This window comes from Lepeophtheirus salmonis, chromosome 7 (genome assembly GCF_016086655.4).
Source record: "Lepeophtheirus salmonis chromosome 7, UVic_Lsal_1.4, whole genome shotgun sequence".
Lineage (NCBI taxonomy): Eukaryota > Metazoa > Arthropoda > Copepoda > Siphonostomatoida > Caligidae > Lepeophtheirus > Lepeophtheirus salmonis.
The window spans coordinates 13,963,567-13,985,793 of record NC_052137.2 but is presented as its reverse complement, the minus strand read 5'-3'; the positions used below and the strand labels follow the sequence as shown (position 1 = coordinate 13,985,793).

At 29.7% G+C, this 22,227-nt stretch overlaps 1 protein-coding gene across 1 annotated transcript in view; it reads right to left on the bottom strand.

Annotated features, from left to right (window-relative positions):
• Nucleotides 1-1,915: 1,915 nt before the first annotated feature.
• LOC121122155 (G-protein coupled receptor dmsr-1) overlaps nucleotides 1,916-22,227 on the bottom strand; it is a 34,705-nt gene continuing 14,393 nt past the window's right edge. Inside the window, exons 2-6 of the mRNA XM_040717160.2 lie at nucleotides 15,551-15,712; nucleotides 12,303-12,552; nucleotides 5,679-5,954; nucleotides 2,773-3,176; nucleotides 1,916-2,710 (exon numbers count right to left, since the gene is read on the bottom strand). Coding sequence (XP_040573094.1) covers nucleotides 2,306-2,710; nucleotides 2,773-3,176; nucleotides 5,679-5,954; nucleotides 12,303-12,552; nucleotides 15,551-15,646 — 1,431 coding nt within the window. The 5' untranslated portion in view covers nucleotides 15,647-15,712 and the 3' untranslated portion in view covers nucleotides 1,916-2,305. The remainder of the gene's footprint in view (nucleotides 2,711-2,772; nucleotides 3,177-5,678; nucleotides 5,955-12,302; nucleotides 12,553-15,550; nucleotides 15,713-22,227) is intronic.

The window sequence follows — 22,227 nt, the reverse complement described above, 5'->3', positions numbered from 1 at the left end:
TTTAAATGTTTAATACTGTCCTACATTTATATGTGTGAAAAAGTGTACTAGGAGTTCTACCCTGTGGAAAATGTATACGATTGTCATGAAGGAAAATTGCGAGTTAGAAAAAATGCCCATATTTTGTTCAAACTTCATGATGAATAATAACACATTGTAAATTTGCTTATTATTTTTTATGACAAATATCGAAACCTATATGTTTGTTCCATCCCCGAGGGAGTACCTTCAAATGTGAGTAATATTATTCCAATAGAATTTCCTTGCAATATTTTGGATTTAATCCAATCTTCGAAGAAATAAATCGAGAGGATTAGTTAGGAGAAGTGGGGAAAATAGCTTAGGATCTTTTAAAATATAGTTGAATACCCTCTGGCATCGGATTGGCCCGGGGGTAGTGTGAGATTGCTGAGAACCACAACCAATTCACTTAATATATAAAAGGAGCGCTTCTAACACCAAGAAATAGTTCCAAGTCCACGGGTTGCGTAATGTACTTGGGGTACCCATGGATCCTTAAGAATTCCTTGACAACTTATCTAATACACCCAAGGAACCCTTCTTATTAAAAAAAAAGTTTAATTCATCTGTTTGCAAATTTAAACCCGGTATTTTTATTTTGTTTTTACGCCATTTAACTCTTTTTTCTAATGGATGCTGTGTTACATGCAAATAACATTATTTGTGTTTCAATAGTCATTTCAATAATCATTTTTCTTTAATTTTGTAAAGGGCACACTCAATCTTAAATTTATTTTTGGAAAGATTAGAGTATCTTACAGATTTCTGTTGTGGCTTGGAATTATTTTTTATATAAGAGGGGTTCCTTGGATGTATATCATGCATTATTGAGGGTTTTTTACTATCCCACAGTATCCTCGGACACCGGCCAACTCAACTTGAAGGAACTCCCATGGGGGATGGAGCAAACAAATATGTTTAGATATTTGTCATAAAAAATATTAAGTGAATTTATAATGTGTTATTATTCATCATGATGTTTGAACAAAATAAGGGCATTTTTTCTAACTGGCAATTTTCTCCAGGGCAGTTGTCCGTCCACGGATCTCCCAGTATGTTTGAAAAAATGAAAATAAACATGGTCACCCTGACAATTTGCATTGGAGAATTTTTAAGAGAAGAAAAGTTTAGCTGTCATGGCGTTTAATTAGATGAGCTATGATACAAAAAAACAACACAAACCCGGCTCTGTATCTGACAAGACATAAACAGAAATTACAGCGAACTCGAACATAAATTCTACTGTGAGTCCAACAAGGACTGAAACTTATAACTCCACAACAAATCCATTGCTTTACTTTACGACTTACACTCAATTGTTATTAATTTATTCTTATATGATCTCTCATCGATAATTATGATAACAGCTTTGGAAAATAAATAAAAACTTTTCCGGTCGCAACTACAAAAAGTCCTCTTCTATTATCATATTTTCCCCATAGCATTGGCAAGCTGTTAATACGTAATAAAATCTCATTAAATGTGTTTAATGTTGTATTATCTTTCAGGGCGTGATCTTTCATATAAACAATTATAAAAGCTAGAATATAAATGTATTAAAGCTTAGTTTTTAACGTTGATACTTTGTAAAGACATAATATTAATATCCTAATATGGAAAATTATCCCATTTACTTTATTAAGGCTATGAATAACATTAGTTCTATCAAGAAAATGCTGAATCATTTTTAATTCATTCGGATACAATTGATTTTATGAATTATGAGATATCTTTTATAGTGAATAAATTATATCCTTCATATTAGTGATTGATCTGACTGAAACTCAGTACATAGACACATATCCAAAAAAGTCTTTTTTATATGACTGCTGATAATGCAGCATTATTTACACTTTCGAGAAGTTGTCGAAAAAGCAAATATGTACTCTATGTATTTTGTAAATTTGTATTTTCATATATTGACAAATAATAAATTTGAAACATCAAAATAATTTGAATCTATTATAAATGAATAAACAATTTATCTTGACATAAATTTAGAATTTTTAAAAGTACAACGAAGAGTTAAAATAATTATAGGAGCTGAATGAATGATTTGGTAAAAAACCTAATTAACTCGTAAGAATAGAAACATTTGCACGGAAAATTTGTGAATTTCTTTTAGTAAAATAGTTTCTTGACCCTTTATTTATTTTTTAGAAGAATTGCATTAATTATTTACTTTTTTTTACAACATAATCAAATAGACACTAAAAAATATATAGAAAATTAAAATATAAATTTTATAATTTGTAATAACAGCATACAACACATACTGGAACCATCAATTTCCACCCTCTGGTTTTGATTCTTCAACTTGTAGCTCGTTTTTGATCGGTTTGTCTAGTTTTTTGTTTATTATCATTGGGATTTCCTCTGGTAACTGGCATTTTCTCATTCGAAGGACGGATCTTCTACGTGATGGAATGGGAGAAGACCTTCGTTTGCGAGCTGCTAAACCATTATTTTGACCGTTTTTCATTTGAACCTGATTTGAAGACATATTTAACGATCTACATCCAAAAGTCTCAACAAAAGTTTTCCTAAATTGTTTGGACATGAAACAATAGAAAATGAAGTTAATAGCCGAGTTGATGAGTGCCATTGCATCCATAACATCTCCAAGAGGAAGGTAACAATCCTTGAAGAATTTATCCCCATAAATGGCAGAGAGCATTCCAAGTATACCCTAAATATGTATTAGGTATATTTGAGTTTTAAAAAAAGAAGAATACTAAAATGTTTCCCTACCTGTGGAAATTCTGTGAGGAGAAAAAGAATTAAAATCACAACTAATAGTCTTGTGGTTCTATCTGCACTTTTTTTTCTAGAATTAACTATGACCGAGGTCTGTCCATTGCCATTTCTTAATTTGCTTTTGGTATTGCTATCATAGTGACGGCTTCTAAGTCGGGCTGAGCGTTCTTCAACCTTATACAAGGCTTTAATAAGCCATCCAGTAATAATTGTTAGTATGATACAAGGAATGAGCTTAAGGATAAATGTGTAGAGCCAAATGTTGATTCGATAGAGAAGTTTGTTATGAGCCGTTGCAATGTCACTCCAGTCCAAGACGTAAATAACTTTCCCCTGATTTGTTTTCTTATTGATTGTTGTTGCAATGTAATTTGGAATGCAGAGAAACACAGGAATAACTTTAAATATAAAAAAAGTACATTAAAACTGTTTATGACTACGCCTTTGTATTAGTAAATAAGTTTAAAAAGTATTGCAATAACATGAAAATTACATTGCAAAGTAACAATTTAATAGAATGAACGATAAAACTAATGTATGCAGTAATCTTAAAAAAATGCTCCCAACTATCCCCTAATATTCAAGTTGTTTTTTATGCAGTTATGTTTTGTGTAGCAAAGTATATAGGTCTATAATAATCTCAACTATAATTTTCAATCAGTTTCCCCTAAAAAATAACATTCATTTCTACTGTATGTTATTAGTCAAAAGTTTGCAATGTTCAGCCTTTTTTTAACATTGCAATTTAATTTAAGTTCCTTTATAAAACAGGAGAAATGAAACATAAATTTCAATTTGTTCATAATCTGTGGTAGATAATGGGGTTTTAACAATTACCTTGACCCCTCATATTTAGTGTCCTCTTACTGTTAACATATAAAATCTTGCTACAAAGTTTTATCAAAATCTTCTTATCCTATTTTATATAAACAAACCGTGCAAAAACTGTTGAACTAAAGGAAACTATAAAAATAATACGTTTGATTTGATTTTGACCTATGAGATCAAATAAGTTCATTTGACTTAAGAACAAATGAAAAACAAATGCATTTTTGTTGAAAAAGTGCAAAATACCAAAATTTAATCATAAGAAAATAATAGAAGTTTTTAGTAGTAATGGTAGTAACCGGCATTTTGCTGAAATAAGTTCATTTATTAGGCATCGATGAAAAAGCAAAAGCCCTTGTTTTAACAAGACAGATAATTTTTGTTTTATAAATATGGATTTCTTCGATAAAAAACATCCTTGTTTTTATGCTTTTATTTATTTCTTCTTGTGTCATTGTCAAAAAAAAAAAAGTATCTACTTGCCTTATGCAGTTCTAAAAGTTGAAATTTATACTAATAAGACTATTCAAGACCATTTTTGTTGTTCAATGGAGAATAAAAGATAAGGTGAAGATATAATGGGACCAGATAAAACAATCCAAAATGTACTCAAATGTTGGAAAATTATCTTTTAAAACTTCTGAACCTTAGATAATTGTCTTGATTTATTATAAATATGATGTTAAACGTCTAAATAACGAGGAGTTTAGTATTATAAGGTATCTGAGACTATTCTTTGATGAATGATGATTTTGTAGGTCTATAGGATCATGCTAACTATCAAATAAATAGAAAGTCTGTTTCATCCTATTTGTCAAGGAAAATATGAGACAGTGTTGTCTCCCTGGGTGTGAAGGGAGTTTTTTTTATTCGTAGCAAATCTAATTTCAATTATTCACTTTTTCATATTTATTATTCATTTCAAGTACTTTTATTTCATATTTGATTTAAATTATATTATTGCATACAATTTAGGAGTAATTTGTGATAAGCATCCAAATATTTTTTATTTTCTCTATTAAATTCTTGAAAAAATTTACTATTGATATTCTTAGAGACAATTTCTATAATTTTGTAAATATAAAGGTCCATCACGAGCCATAGATACAACCAAAGTTATATTTTACTTATCTTCTCCCGCACAATATACACATTTCGTCAGGGCTTATAGTCAAATTGTTTTAAAACCACCATTTATTTGAAATATAGCTCATGAGCTTTGTTTTTTATGACCTATATATAATTCCATTGAATATATTTAAACATCTTTGTTACGATTAAGCATATTATGCAAAGAAAGCTATACTATACCAGTTGATACATTGACCAAATACTCCAGTCATACTCAGAGGGTTACCAGTGTCCACAAAAATTCAAACATAAATAACTTCTGATAAGAAATAAACAATATTTTGAGCATAGATTCCTCAATATACATACAAAACATACAGGTGGTTATTTCAGCTATTGAAAAATGATGATATTTAGAAGTTTACCAAATTAACTTTTTGATTCATCATTATGAAAGCTATCAAACAAAGGAAAGGAAAGTAAATTACATATAAAATCTAGCAATATTGAATTTATGGGAAACTTGTATCCCCTGAAGTAGAATTGATTAAAAGTTTTTGGTCTGTTTATACCTGTTGCCATCATAGTCCTACATTCTTATCTTAACGGGATTGAAAGCATATAAATCTACAGTATTTTTTCCATCGATGATAATGCTTAATTTCAAATTTTCACATCTTTGCTTATAGGTACAATAATCTTAAAATTGTTAGAGATTCTCTACTTGTAGATATAAATAGTGGTGTGTGATAAAACACATGTAAAATTATCATTATTGATGATATTTTGATCAAAATATTTTAAAATATTTCCTGAGGGAAATAGTATCTTTATTTTGTTTGAGGTATGATAGTTTTTCCATTAAAATATTTCATTAAAAAGTTCCTTAAAAAATTATGCATAGCATTAGAGACTTGTCCTTCATTGATTCCTGATATAGAATATCATTTAGATATATGTAATACATATTGTAAAATACATTATAATATAAACAATCTTACCGTATGCTAAGAACAACATTATTTTGCATCTTCCAAGCGTACAATAAATTGGACTAAGACTATGAAATCGAATCATGATGAATCTCCAGACAGCGAGAGAGAGAGTTAACCAGATTGAAACAGCATGTATGACGAGACTAAAGTTGGAATGAGACCAAACAAAGAGACTAAATCCCCATGAATATTCTATTTCTTTTGATCGACCAGTGAGAAGATTTCGGTGAAGAGTAAAAGGAATATACTCGATCATAACAAGCATATCCGCAACAGCTATTCCTGTTAATTACAATAAGTAATCATTAAATATGTATACATTTTATTTTGTAGGAAAGAAATCATGAAAAAAAAAATTGCTTGCTTTGTTTTTCAATCGTTTATTTTTAAACTCCTCTCAATTAAAATTATTAATTTTAGTCAGTGATCCATAAAACAAGTCGGCCGGTATGTAAAAATAAAAAAAGTATCAAAATAAATATGTTATCCTGACAATTAAATTTTTGTTTTGGGAGGAGAGCAGATTAGGTGTCACTAGTTATTTGTTGGTCCTTTTTTAAGAATGCAATCAAATCCAACCCCACTTGTCCGTCCTTAAAAAAGGTAAAATCGATTCATTATGACGTGATTATGGGTACTTTTTCTTATTTTAATTATTTAATTATATAAAAGAGTAAATTATTTAACTAAGTAAAAATTTATACTGTTCATATTTTATTAAAAATAATAATGAAAATATTTTTAATTTTTGCTGGATATGTGCAATGCTTTTAATACATATGGGGTGTAGCAAAAAATCTTTAAATTATTTTTTCTTAGACATATCAAGGTTTTGTGAATGCAGTCAAATACTAAAAAGAAACAAAAAATGAAAAAAACCTAGATCTTCCTAAGTGAGTTAAAATCCAAGAAAATGCCATCTTAACGTGACCAATGAATTTCGTTTCGGCCATTTTTGTACGGTGGCAAGAAACCAACTGAGGAAAAGTTGTTACCGACCAATTACTCAGAAAGGAATCTGGTGTTCCAGCAAGATGGTGCGCCTGCACACACACGTCCAAAAAGGCCCACATGTAGTTCAAGAACAAGTTGCTTTTCTGGCCAAAGAAAATATGGGCCCTTACTCACAAGATGCAAATTTACTTTTTTTGTGCATGTGGAGTACGAAGCCTGTACCGTCCGTCATCCAAATATCAACAACCTCAAGGAAACTGTCAACCAGTACTGGGATGCCATGTCTGAGGACTACATCCACCTCATCATTGCACCAAGGGGGGCTACATTGATCGTTAGAGTACCCAAGACATCATATTAGTTATTTTCATTTTATTCATATTCCCTATTATAATTAGTTGCTGAAATACAGCTTTATAAAGTTCTAGATTGAGAGCGTAAATAATTTTTTGCCGCGCCTTGTATATGATATTTCTTATTTGGCATCGACATTTTAATAGAAAATTCCATGGCCAACAGATAAGGACTAGTCCAAAGGACCGATACCAAGGAACGAAAATCCTAAGGACCTATACGACAAGTTCTAAGACTGAACTGGACTGCACCGAATAAATAAGGACCAACATGACATTTAATTAGATTAGCTGCAAGGAGCCGTGAGAGGAAGGAAGTTTATATGTTCTACTCGAGTGTAAGAAGGACTTAAACTTAAAATACACCAGCAGGCCCTTATTGTGACTCTCCATCTTTGATAAACACACGGTCTAGTTAATATTTATACTTAGATCTTCTCTTCACAAGAATTATATTATAATGTTAACAGATATTTAAAATAAAAACCTGTTCATATTACCAATTATAAGAAGTCGCTCTCACTTTCTAGGACATATTTTATACATGTCTGATTATTGTTATTTAGGAGTTTAAATAATGTAAAAAAAAAAAAAAACATCCTTTGTTTAAATAAATATATATTTATGCAATTGCTAATTCAATAAAGATTGTCAACTATGACGTAAGGATATCAAATTTTCTTCATAGATTATCTACATGCCTTTCTGAGATAAAGGTAATAAACACAAATACCCTCCGTGTCTAGCAGGGACATCAATATCTATATATCAGAATTATATTCAATATATAGGGTAGTCAATTGAAATCTGAACACTTATTAATTTTAATAACTAATGAAAGTTGAGTGATTGAAATTAATTTATATTTCAATATCTTAAAGTATAGGCAATTAGTAAACAAAAACAAAAAAATCTGAGTTCTCTAGCTTATGTACAAGGCGAGAAAATAACATTTGAATGTGATCGACAAATTTCCGCACTCCAAGCCGTTGGGCGGGCGTCTTCAGGGCCACTGTCTACGCCATCAGCAAGTCTGAAATGTTCTGTCAAATAGGACAAATTGAGCCATTAAAGAAAACTGCCCAGGCCAATTCCGTCAAGTACATGAGGGCTCATTCAAGAAATATCGGGGTTTCAAACCAAACTCTCCAGAGTGCTATCAAAAAGTGGGTAAAAAGATACTTGTGAGAGTGACCAGCCTACTCTTGATACTAGAAATGATAAAAAACTATATTCCTTATTGCAATACTCTTTTGAATGAGTATTTTGAGTTCGTTTGAACTCTTTTTTTACTCTTTTGGGCACCTACAGTCATGATGCCAGCCCTCTTAACTACATCTTTTAGGTCTGTGTCGAGGGTAAGGCCTGCATAGCACTCCATTCAAACACCAAGGCTATCAAAGCCACTGTCTGCCAGCAACGTGACACCATGATAGAGTAATACATCCACAGTGGGTATCAGGTCTTCTGCCGCTGCTTGGAAGTCATCATTGCTGCTGCTAAGAGAGAGACGTACAACTATTGATTGTATTAATTTTGTTGATATTCTATTGTTTATTAATAAATTATATCTAATTGAAGTTTTAAAGCTCAAAGTGGTCAGATTTTAATGGACCACTTCGTATTGGAATTTTAAATACTTTTTATAATTGGTAATCTGAACAGGCTTTTTTATTTTCCACTCTCGCAACTTTACTAATTTACTATTAGAGAATAAGGCATGAGCAAAATAAATATACATATTAACTCCAATTTGTTATAACGAGTATGTAGCACCGGCTTACCCCATATAGTTATTAACAGGGCGTTAGCATGATTATATGAATATATATATTTTTTTATTTTGTGAGGGGTCTTGGTTTTTGGATTATTTTTTAAAATCCTATTATTTAAAAAAATAAAGAATCAGGATCTGCACATGAAACTTTTACTAGAATTGCATTGGAATCGGCACAGGGATTTGTTGGAAATCTTCTCATTACTAATGTTAATCTCGCCTGAGCACGTAATACACTGAGCTAGGCCACTCCATTGATTTTTTATTTTCTTTATCAGACATATTTATGTTCACTCAATGCATGAGTGGGCTGTTTTACTATTATAAAGTTCAAAATTACATACACAAATCATTATGAGAATCCATTATACCATACCCAACTAACTAACTACCTCTTCGTTAATTTGTTAATAAATAATGATTAATGACTTTATGTGATTAATTGCAATTGTATTTATAAGTATTTGAGCAAAGATTATTAATATATACAATACATTGATGTATTAATGTATGTATGTGTTTTATATAAGTTAAGAGGTATACTTAGCTTTAAAAAATATTGAAAGAAAAGTTTATTTTGTATATATAGTATGTATACATAACAAAAAAAAAAAACAAATAAAGTTTAGCTTAAGTTGTGAATGACATAATTTCCAAAATATTTAGATTAGTTACGTGAAAATATTACAGCCCTTTTTTTTATATGCAAGCAAAAAAGCTTAGAGTTGGGTTGAGCTAACACTTTAAAGAATATGTATCAAAAATTAAGACGAAGAGAAACGATCAATTAATTTTTTACATAATATCTAAAGTTAAACCGTTTGAAAAATATACTTTTTTGAGTTTTGATATATTCCTGCATGTTTCCCATGCTTTGAAGTGTGAGAAGCTCGAACATCATTTTTGTAAAGATCTAAGTATGTCCTATATCCTGCCTCATCGGCCCTAAAGTTTTTCCAAAATACCTTTTTTGATGATTTTTTCAAAAAAAAAAATTAATTGGTTAGATGGAGTTGCACTAATTAAGTACAAGCAAGCATTATAGTATTACAAGTATTCTATTTAACCTAGGAATCTTTTGGTGAAATCCATATACATGAGGTATATTTGTTTTTCTAGGAATCACCTGGATGCAAACGTACACACATCAAGTTCAAGAGAATAACTCCCGAGCGTGCTGTCCATGAGCTATGGCGATTTCATATGATTTTGCGTGATTTTCGGACAAAAGTATATATAAAAAAGGCCATTGAATGACAAAAAAATACATTAAACTATAATATATATGTATATATATATATTTTGGAATAACACTTTTTTGTATTTTATTATCTAAGTATCAAGATTGCCCAGTACAATGAAGGTAAGATAAACATTCTGTCAATGTTATTTTTTCATATATAAAGCCATTTTTTGCGAAAAACAAATTAATATTTTCGAAAAATTCTCCAATTGCCTCAATTCCTTATTTGAAAATATTTTTTTCAATACCAATTTGAAAATGAGAATGATATACCTTTCATATTATGTTGCATATTTTGTTAGGCTAAAGAGGTTAAGTTAGTAATAAACTAGTTCAGCAACTTGTTTGTTTTTATTAACGAATGAAGATTAATGAAATGACTTGGCAAAAGTTAATATTTCAATATTCATATGTACAATTCAAGCTAACTTTCAAGTCAATCAACCAAAAAATGTCACCTCAGTGACAGTTTAAAGATACTGAAAAATGTGGCCGATTTGATCTTAACAACCTGTATAATGTATAAACCGAGTGGTCCATTGAAATCTGAACACTTACTAATTCAATAATTAATGAAAGTTGAGCGCTTGCAGTCAATTAATATTTTAATATATTAAAGCATAAATAATTAGTTACAAAAAAAACGAGCTTGTTGGCTCACGTACAAGTGGAGAACATGACACTTGAAGGTGATTGCGAATTCCCAAGCGTGCACTCCAAGTACCTGGGTGTATCCAAGCCCCCGTCATTGCCGTCAGAAAGTCATAAACGTTAAAGAGTAGGAAGGGCTCTGTCAAAAAGGCCAAACTGGACCAAGAGGAGTTCAAGAACAAAATCAGGGCAATCTCTTCAAGTCTATAAGGCCATATGTAATATATCTCGGTGTTTCACACCAGACTGCTAACAAAAAAGTGGGTGGAAAGTGCTTTGTGAGGATGGAGAGCCAATTTTAGAACTCTTTTTGACCCTTTGAGTCCGCCCCCCTATAGCCCTGATCCCACCCCTAAACTATAACTATTAGGCCCATGTCAAGGGAAGGCATTCAGTTTCTGCATTCAAACACCAAGGCCCTCAAAATTATTGTCAGCGAGCACTGGTACGTATTGACAGATGACTACATCCGCAGTGAGTTCCATGGCTTCCGCCCTTCCTGGAAGCCATTTTTGCCACTATGGGCGGTTATATTAATGTTTAGGAGAGCTCAGACATAGAAATAATTATTGTAAAAATTTTGTTGGAATTATTTTGTTTATTAATAAATTATATCTTTTGGAAGTTTAAAGTGTTCATATTTTAATGGGCCACTTGGTACAACCTAATATTTCTTCGGCATATTTTTGTCAATTACAGGTTTTGTGTTCAAATTGTTAAGGATGGCTTAAGATACTCACTAATGTTTACCCTTAACTGCATGGTCTAACATATATGACCAAGATTTTTAACACCTTTAATAGTTGTTTAAATAAGTGAAGATCATTTTGAATGCTTAAGTTTATTAAGAATCATTTAAAATAATTAGAACCTTACATTTTATTTGTTTCACATATGCAAGAGACAAAATAAGCCAAATTTTTTAAAATAATATAGAACAAAATGTGTGAAATCGAAACTTCTTTTTTTTTCTGAAATAATCCTATTGGTAAGTGTGGATAAATATGGTATGATTTTCCATACAATAAAAACACTAAGCAGGTAATTAGTAATTAAAAGAAAATTTCTAAAAATAATTTTTTTCCCATTATATTATTTCTTTAAATTGTTTATTACTGGAGACAAAAAAGAAGCCTTCGCTTTCGTTTTCCATTTAAAAAAATCATAACAACTTTTATTTTCTTTGCTTCTCAACAGCAAGTAAAATAAATTCATAAAAGCGAAACTACAATATCATAAAATGAAGAATTGACTATAATTTATGAGCTTTTTTTTAATATACGATACTAAATTATCCCCAATATGGACTTTTAATCATAATTATCTATTTTTTTATTGGGACAATGAACTTTCTCTATATTAACTCCAATTTGCAGTACTTCCAAAAGATTGTAATAATTATTTGTTGAGAGAAATGTATGATAATTTAGCGGAAACTACAAATGTAATCCAGATTCAAGTTTGAGAAAAAAAATTCTAGCTTGTTTTTGTGTGAATGGCCACAATAGATTAATTAATTAAAATTACTATTGAGTGTATTTGTGTTGTTTTTAATATTTTATTCCAAATATTACTCTATTGATCTTCAAATATTGCAAAAAATAATCTTTATTCGTACATATCTGGAAAAAAAAAACACACCAGAATCTTACCCGTAAGAATGAGATTAATTGGGGATCCGTTCATTTCCTTCCTTGTCAATACAATAATATTTAAAATGTTTGCAATGGTACCAAATATACAAACACAAAGACTTAGCCAACCATGAACATTGCGATATCCCTTGTAAAAATCTGTCAGATTACACATTGCTTCCTCCTCTGATATGTTGCCACCCATAGTTGGAGAGATTGGAGAACTTGCAAATAAATGTAGCAAGTCTTTGGTAGTCACATTCAATTCCTAGAATTAGAGCTTATTTAGAACGTTATCTTTTTGTAAAATATATATCTGAAAAATATCATTACTCTGATGTAAAGTAGTTTTTTCAATCAAAAACTTTTTTTTTTCTTGCTTTTGCATTAATGAGTTAGTACATGTAAATTTTTAGATAGCGTTCAAATTTATTAATTTATAAATTGATTGAAATATATTGTAAAGCCCTAAATGATGATTTAGTTTTTACTGTAATAAACCAATGAACGTTTATTGTTCCTTTTTTACTTCTTCAGATCAATTTATAAAGAAAATATACATAATTGGGGATTTTTTTTAGATAGATTGAATATATGTTTCACAGTGATGTCAATTGCACTTGAAAAAAAGAGTATTTCGATTTATTATAGTATTACAGCAATTTCACATACACGTGGAACAACCATCACACTAAAATTTTGATTAATTTTATATGAAATGTTCCTTTAAACTTTAAATCAACTACCTCTAATAAAATATTTAGATTTAATCATTCATAATGTACCTATGTTTAAATTTTCAACTAGATTGATTCATAAGTTCAAAGAACAACTTGGGGAAGCAAAACAGAAACAATACTTCGATTACTTGTATGTTTATTGTTTTTATTTTAAGGTATCTTTTTTCCACGTATTAAGTGGTTCAAACTCGACAATTTTGAACTCACAATTATTTTTCTATCTACGCCTCAGTTCAATATGGTGTTCAAGAGGCAAAGTGTGTCAGATATCCTGAGCGCAAAACTAATGAATGGGGATATTTGCCATATCATTCCCTGCCACAAAAAGCTTGTGGCTACTGTCAAGAAGGTTTCTGAAGGTGGATAATAGTTTAACAGAAGCCTGGTAGTAGTAGGCTTAAAAAAAATACGCACTGATGCGTTCCTGTCCGGATTATCATCAAAAATCGAGAACGAGCCTACGACAATCATGCAAACCCATACTAAGCACCTCGAATTGATCCAATCAGGTGAAAAGAATGTCAAAAACTACCCAGAAGGCAATTACGTTTGGCAAAAAGATTTTGCTTCATCACACAGAAGCTTGTTGATCCAAGATTGCTGCAAAGAAAAAATTATGAGGATTATGGAAATGTGAAGTGTGGCCTTCTTCATTATCTAATCTTTTGTTTCACAACTATGCTGAGTGGGGATAAGTTGAAAGGAAGGCTTGTGCAAAAACTCATAAAAATAGGGCAGATCTCAAAGCTACAGTTTAGAGGGAGTGGGCTAATATGTCAGAAAGTTTTGTGATTTTGTCTTGTAAGGCGTTCAGGGACTGTGCAGAGGCATTGTTGGCTGCTGTAGAGGAGGAACCTTTTACAAAATATATTTAGGATCCATAGTTTATCTCCTACAAAAAATAATTATTGACCTAAATTTTGTAGTTGATAAGAATTAGCGTGTCAAAGTTAATAGAAATAATCGTTTCCAATTTGGTTCCCCATATTGTTAAATTTACATATACACTTAATTATATTGGGGGTTTTTAAAATCCATTCTGAGGGATAGCATAATAAAAAATTGTAAACTAGAACAATAATTATATATAAATATATAATTTATCGCTTTTTATAAGAGGATGGCAAAAAATTTAATTTTAAGTTAACTAGCCTGTAAATTAATTTCATGCAAAAAGGAAATTTTATTATATATAATACTAAATGATAAAAAAAATATATACAACAAAATCACCAGATTTATGAAAAACTATTAAAGCAAACAAAAACTAGTAAATTTTTTAATATAAAAAACCTTTTTTAGGGTTTAACTTAATGCAAAATGCATTTTATGTTTTTCATAGAAGAACAATACTTAATTAAACTAATTTGTATTTTCCTATTTTTGCTTCTACAAGATACTTAAAAAATATTTTAAGTATGTATAAAGACTACTAAACATTATAGCAATTTCATATTGTTATTGTTTTTCTTCGAAACAAAAATCCTTCAAAAATAGTTACATTTTTAAAGTTGAAATAAAGCTTCCTTATAAAAAGTGTAAAGATTAATTAGAATCAAAAAATAGTATTGTAATCTAAGGGGCGTTCCGGGGGGTGGGGTAGAAAGCCGCATCCCTGCCCTCACCAGAATAAAAAATTAAGAAATCTTTACTTTTTGCTTGATACTATAAAATTTGATTTTTTGATTTTTCAAAAAATTAAATATTTCAAATTAGATTTAAATCCTTTTCCAAAAGATTTAATATTCATTAGATACCTAGCGATATTTTAATTTTTTTTTATTCAAGAAATTTTATAATTCAAATTTTTTTTCAAAATAGCTATGGATTTTAGAAATTTTTAAGAAATAGTTAATTTTTTAAAATAAATTATTAATTTTTGAAAATTTTAAGAAGAGCTGTGACTTTTTGTCTGTTTTATTCGAAAAATTTAATTTTTTTGTAAATTCCTTAGAATTTTTAAAAAATTGGGTGAATAGATGTAGATTTAAAAAAAAAATAATATTTAAATTAAATTTTTTTTTCTCTTTTTCAAAAAATTTAATTTTCAGTAGATGCTATAGATATTTATTTTTTGGTTTTTTTTAAAATTTAACATTTAAAATTGTTTTTTCAAGAAATCTTTTAATTCAAAATTAATATTTTTTGAACCGCGGTGAATTTTTGAAATTTGTTGCCAAAAAAATTAGTTTTTTGTGCTTAGCCATGATTTTTTGATTTTTTTTAGAACAGTTAATGATTTTTGATTTTTTTTAAGAAAAACTACGAATTTTTGTACTTTTTTCCAAAAAATTTAATTTTTTGAAAATAACCAAAGATTTTCAATTTTTTTTTGTAATAATGCGGTTTTTTAAAAATATAAATATTTTGAGACTTTAACTTTTAACATTTTTTGAAATATAATTAAAATTTTTGGATTTTTATTTTATTTTTGAATAATTTATATTCATATATATAATCCTGCCGACACGCCAGACTGTAATATCCATAATTAATAAATATAGTTTAATTTCATATTTTCTTTACCCTCCAATTTTCTGTTATTTCTAAAAATTCTTCCGTTCCATTTCCTCTTTGAATAACATCTGTAATATATTTGATAGTTGGGAGTACACCATCCATTGTGCAAACTATGAATTGAAACTGTTCAATGTAATCTTCTAATTAATCAAATGGTAATATTCAGTGCTAGATAAAAGAAAATAATAATTAAAATATAAATATATATACATTTGGCACAATGTTCTAAAAATTTTTTTAGTACCATCAATATTTAATAGAATACTTTTTCTTTTTTTTGAATACTCAAATAACAAAGTTCTATTAACTGTAATACGTCAGGACATAAATACATTTATGATCATCTCTCCTTATATTTTTTGTGGGTAATTGTATATATATGTATAGGATTATTTTATGGGCGGTACTTGGGTTTTGGGATATTTTTTGCGATTAAATCCAAATATTATTTTTTATTTTTTGCATTATATTGTTACTCCCAAAAAATTAAATTTTATCACCCAAAAGTTGTATCAAACCCCAGTTGTTCTCTAACATTCTGCAAAAAAAATCCAAAAATTAAATTTCTAGCATGAAATTTTCTGAAAATAATTCAAACATTAAATTGTTTGTAAAGAAATTTCAAAAATTTATATCTATTCACAGAAAATTAAGTTTTTTGGGAAATTAAAATTAAAAAATTGTATTAAATTTCAAATATTAAATATTTAGAACAAAAATATTCCAATATTAAATTTTCTCGTAAAAAGCAAATATTCCTATTATTATTACAATTTTTATTTTTGGGAGGGGGGTACAGAAATGAAGCCTGCATTCCCGTCCAATCCGTCTCAATCCGGTCCAGTTCTGTCCTGCATATCAGTCCTAAACACTTATAAAGTTCGGTCCTTTTTTTTATATTTTTGATTCAGTTCTAGTACTCCCTGTCCAAAGGAATAACGGTGTTAATGACAGATATAATCAATCCTAAGACTGAACTGGTCCGAGTACATAAAGACCAAAAAAACACCTTATGATATATGTATAATTTGCTATATTTACAATAACCAGAGTTGAGTAGTTTCTAATGAAAAAACTAACTTTAAATATTAGAAAAGATAAGAAAAAGTTGTTGCGTTTGATCTTTTTCAATTTTGTCCATTAACTACTTGGTCGTTAATAGTGCTTACTTCTCCCTCTGAATTAAGCATTTTTTCATATCTGTGTTGCAAATTGTTTCAAATATTCATAATAAAATATGTATATATCTAAATATAAGTATAATTATATTTTCCCTGCAATAATACTATTTTAAATGTAAAGGGTCTCCTATTTATAGTAATTCATTTCTCTCCCCAAAATCATATAACAGACAGCTGATAATACCAAGGTCCTTAATTCATGTGTACCATATGTATCACTGTCGCCTATTCCTCGCTCTCTTTTTTCATTACAAATTACTCCTCTCTTATTATAAGAAGACAGCGTGAATAAGTTTGATATTATTTGTAAGTGACTTTTGTAAACAAATAGAATATCAACTGTTCATTTATTTATAACCCAATGAAAAGTTATATCAAAACCTGCACAAAGATTTAGTAGTCACTTTCAAAGGCTACAAATCTTAAATGTAAAAAAACGATCTGATTTCCTTTGAAAACTTAGAAAGACAATTCCTTGATAAATATACATATATATCGGTTTGTATTTCTAAAAATATGCTTTTAAATTCAAAACTATGCAAAATATGTTTATCATCCATCTACTTCAAAGTTATCTATACTAAAGAATAATTGTATTTATACATATGATATTCCATTCGAGCATTTTTCCCTTTTACACTTAAAATATTTTTTGGCAATTTCTTCTCTTAAGAAATTTTGTATTTATTTAAAAAAATATTTGGTTACATCTGTATATTTACTAACTAACTGTAGAGTGTACATATCTCCATATTTATATGACTAAAATATTGTTATAAGAAATTGATTGATTGCACTTTGTGAATTGATTTTACGTGACATAATATATTATTGAGTTTACATATTTCTTAGATATTATTAATTAATTCTAGTTATCAAAAAGAAAATTTAAGATTCTTTATTATATTGGATGTCTTTCACTTTTTGAATCGTGAAGAGCTGGTACTCATTTTCAAAAAATTATATTGAGATTGAGTGCTCAAATCTTATGTAGAATTACTAAATTATGAAAAGTGAAATTTACAAACTTAGAAACCTCTGGTACATTTTACAGGGTTGTCCAAATAAATTTAAATTTAGACCATCGTTAACAACATCCTGAACAAAAAGGAAAGCATTTAATCCAGTTATTTCAATTTTCAAGTGTGAGATTGAGCGTTGACTTTAAGCTAGTTGTACAAATGTTAATTTAAAACAAATATTTAGGATGTAAAGACACGGAGGCACACCATCATCAAAATTGGCTGACCTGAGATATAGTTCAGCATACATATAGAAAATGCTCAGGTATCCAAAGAGCACAGTGCACGACGTCTACAAGCGCTGGAAGGAGGAATGATCAAATAAGAGAAAAGCCCACAAGTGATAAAAATGCACTCCCATATTATTCATAGGTCTAAAACGGTCCATGAAGTCATTGCCTGGGACTCCGATTAAAGTTCTTGCGAAAAAGAGCCAACAAAGCAGAACAACAGCCTACAGGACCATAAACACTGCCCTAAGGATGAAGTCATGCCGCTTAAACAAAAAACATATCCTTACTTACAAAATGAAGCTACCTAGGTCGCCCATGGGGAAAAATTCCTGAACGGTTAGAAGGTAAACGAATCATTTTTTATTTGGTTGAGAAAATATGGACAGTCGACCGATGGTTGTCCACAGAGAGAGCTAATACCCCTCAATATAATTAAACATTATAGTTTTAAAAGAATACTCTTAAATATAGCCTCATTATTCATAAAAAAATTAAGTAAAATGTTGATTGAAAAATTAAAAACAAAAGCAACCAAATCTTCAATAATACAACATAAAAAACATATAATAATACATAACAGTATAAAACACCCTCTAAAGGATATCATCATCCAGTAATGTGATTTTTATATTGTCGAATAATTAACTGAACAGTCTTTTCATATCATACGGAAATCTGTGGGAAGTATTTTATTAAATCCGATGCATAATTCCACGTAGCCCCATTGGAGGTTTGTATCTTCAAAGATAATGTAGCACTCCTTGCAGCAGAGGCTATAAGTATAAATCTGATATCATTAAGATTAACAACCCGGTATACAGTAATGCTCTGTGCTATAAATGATTTATAATTACTAAGAGACCCGTTTATTGTCTTTTTTCTTGAGAAATTTCAGTCCTTCGAGAGAAAACACCAAACAGAATATATCCTCTAATTGTTTCTTCTTTATAGTTCTCGAAAATAATTGATTAAGCACAACAAACTGCTTAATTATTGAAAGAACTGGACAGTCAACAAAAGCATGGATAATATTTTTAAAAATGCGTCCACAGTCTTTGCAAGGCCTTGAAAACTTTAACAGCTTTGCCGTTATCAAGAATTGAGCCGTAAAGTTCCTCCCATTATTTATCTCCAAAGAGTGTACAATTTTCTTTTCCCAGGATTTATCAAGGTTGAGAAGAGATATAAAATGAACGAGTATTTCCTTAAGCTATTTGAAAGGAAGTTTTGAGGAATGACATCGATCGTGTTCTTTGAATTAAAACAAGGAGTATTTTCCTAGATGATTCTCTGAGCGGCTGCCCATTCCTTTGATAGATAGAGAATTCGATTATTTGAAAGGTCAGTGCCAAACATTAAATAATTAAAGCGTATAAAAATATTACCATTCCTGGTGCAGCTTAGCAATTATATCCTTAAAAATTTTGAGATAGATTTTAGGTAAAACATTAGCTACCAAGACAAGTTTACCTCCTCATTCGGACCGTGGTCTCTTTAGGGCGGGGATATAACGTTTATCGAACAATAAGCAAATTCATTTATCTTCCTTCGTTAGTGACTACTCACTTACAGAAAGGACAGCATATATATAAACGGAAGAATTAATTTGTTATTATATGAATCAGTTCTCTTTTGAAGATTAAACCTTCTCCACTGGAGACACCACTTACAAGCCTTCGAGTTCACTTTTATTCAATTAGAAGTAGCGGGTCCATCCCTTTGCCATTCAACACCCAATATATTAACTGTGTTAACTACCGCACATCTAGATATCTTCAAATCTAAAGAAGGATGACAGTGACCTATAGAGAGGATATAAAACTTGTTGAAATTCTCACTCAAACACTGACACCCTAGTGAACTTTTTGAAAGCAGAAAGTATAAATTCAACTCCCTTCTAATTGTTTACTCGAATTTCCTTCAATCATAAGCGTAATGTCATCCGCGTTTAAATCGACCAAGTTGCATAGATCCCCAAAACAAACCCCGAAACTCTTGTATTTAGGATTCAAGTAATGGTTTAAATGTTCCATTACAGTTATAAAGATAAGGGCGAAACGGGACACCCTTGTCGTCTGCAGCTTTTTCCCAACCTTATAGGATCACTCTGGATTCCATTCAACAAGAAAGATGAACTCCCATTGAACAAAACTACATGGCTATGATTGAAGAAACGTCTTCGTAACTTATTTTTTTTTACGGCCTGTAGGATAAATTTATGACTTTTACGCGTTACTGAAATCTAGTACAATAAGTGCTCCGTACTTTTTCCTCAATCTTGTTGAGTCAATAGCAGCCTGTATATTCCTGGAAATGTCTGCAATGTGTCTATTTTTTAGAAATCCTTTTTGTTGCTGACCTATCTTCCGATTTAATAAAGGTTCGATTTGCTTAGCCAATTCCCCAGCCAATATTGTGTATGATTTGTTTAGAACTGTTAATGGCCTCCGATGGCTTACTCTCGTCTCATCACAACTTTTTCCCCCATTTCTTCTTCAGAAATCTCAGAAACTTCTATAATGTTTAAAAAGTCCCCCGTTATGCCTCGAATAAACAAGGAACCTGTCTTCATTATGTCTTCAACATCCTCCTTTAACTGAATCTCTGCTTTCCTCTTCTTATTGATCAAACTAATGGCTGTATCTCGAATAATTTTTGTAAATATTCTATATAGTCTATTGGAGGATAGTGTGGAGTCAAAACAAATCCTCAATCTATTCTTCAATTTTAATTTATAACCATCAGAGGGATTCTGAAATTCATTTATTTATAAATTAAGGCCAAATGTCCTAAAGCAAAAATTTCTGTTCCTGAAAAAATGATAAAATCAATTTTTTGGTGTTAAAAAATATTTGGCAAAGTTAAACAAATTATTATTCTAAGGAGCAAAAAGTTTGATAAATCTGTAGTCTAGGAGTAGTAATATTAACATATGATCTGTGAAAGTCGAGCCAAGTCCCCTACTACAAGTGATGGTTATAAATGTGCTTATTACGGAACTAAATATAAATTTATGTATCTATTTGACTATGAAAACTTATTGATTTGATCACATTGTATAAGATTGTACAGTGTGCGACATAGAAATTGCTATCTCATCTCATCTATATGTACAGTATTATATAAAAAGACATACATGAAAATAAAAAAAGTTATTAAAGCTAAGGATGTCCCAAGTTTTTTATTCATTATATTCTTTTTTTAAATTATAACATTATATATGACTTTAATAAGGGAAAATGGAAAAAGTTGTTATCCTATGAAAATATTATAATTGAGATGTGATATAGTTAGTAACAGAGCCTTCACTCACTAATTTGATGTGTATTAAGGGCATAACGTTACATAATTTGAAATATACTTAGATATATATTTTGTGGCAATAAGCTTGCGTAATGTTGTTTTGGCAATGAATGAGTTTTTCATTACTTAAAAATAAAGTTAACCAAAGATAAAAATACCATAGGCTAACAAGCTTACGAAATATATTTGTTACAAAATTCAACAGGAGTCATTATTAGTTAGATTTTCCCATTCAAAAAAATCAAAACAAAAGAACGTGGATGCCATTTTTTAATGTGTAAATCAAGTAAGTCATTAGTTTACCAATTGTACATAATTTCTCCAAAATAATCTCTTAAATTTTTTTTGAAAGATATTTAAAAAAATATAAATTTGCTGGTTCATATTTCTAGAGGGATGAAGATATTATTATGTTTTTTTCCTAAGATAGTTTTGAATAAATTATAACCGAATATTTATTCATTATTTTTAATAAAAATACAAAGTGTGAAAACTCTTTTTAAATACTTGGCAATATCAAATTGCATAATTCAATTATTCTTCTGTGAGTTATTCGGTCCAGTTCAGTCTTACGATCGGTCCTTTGGACACTCGGTACTTGAACTAATTAAAAAAGAAGAAATATAGTTAAGTGACGTCATCTAATTCAAGAAAGGAATGAACAATGATGAAAATCCAGTGTAGAATGGACATGTTAAAAAACAACAACAACTGAAAGTAAACATGGTAACAATGACAATTTGAGGAGAGTTTTCCGGGAGAGAAAGAAGAATACTCGTGGCGTTTCATTAGATAAGCTACAATCAGCTGTGACAAAAGAGGAGGAAGAAAAGGATATAAATAAGGATGTTTGCTGAATTATTCTCATGTCAATCCTCAATTATACTCTAAGTCCATTAAGGACTTACAATTATAACTCTGCAATAAACCCTCAGGGTTAAGCT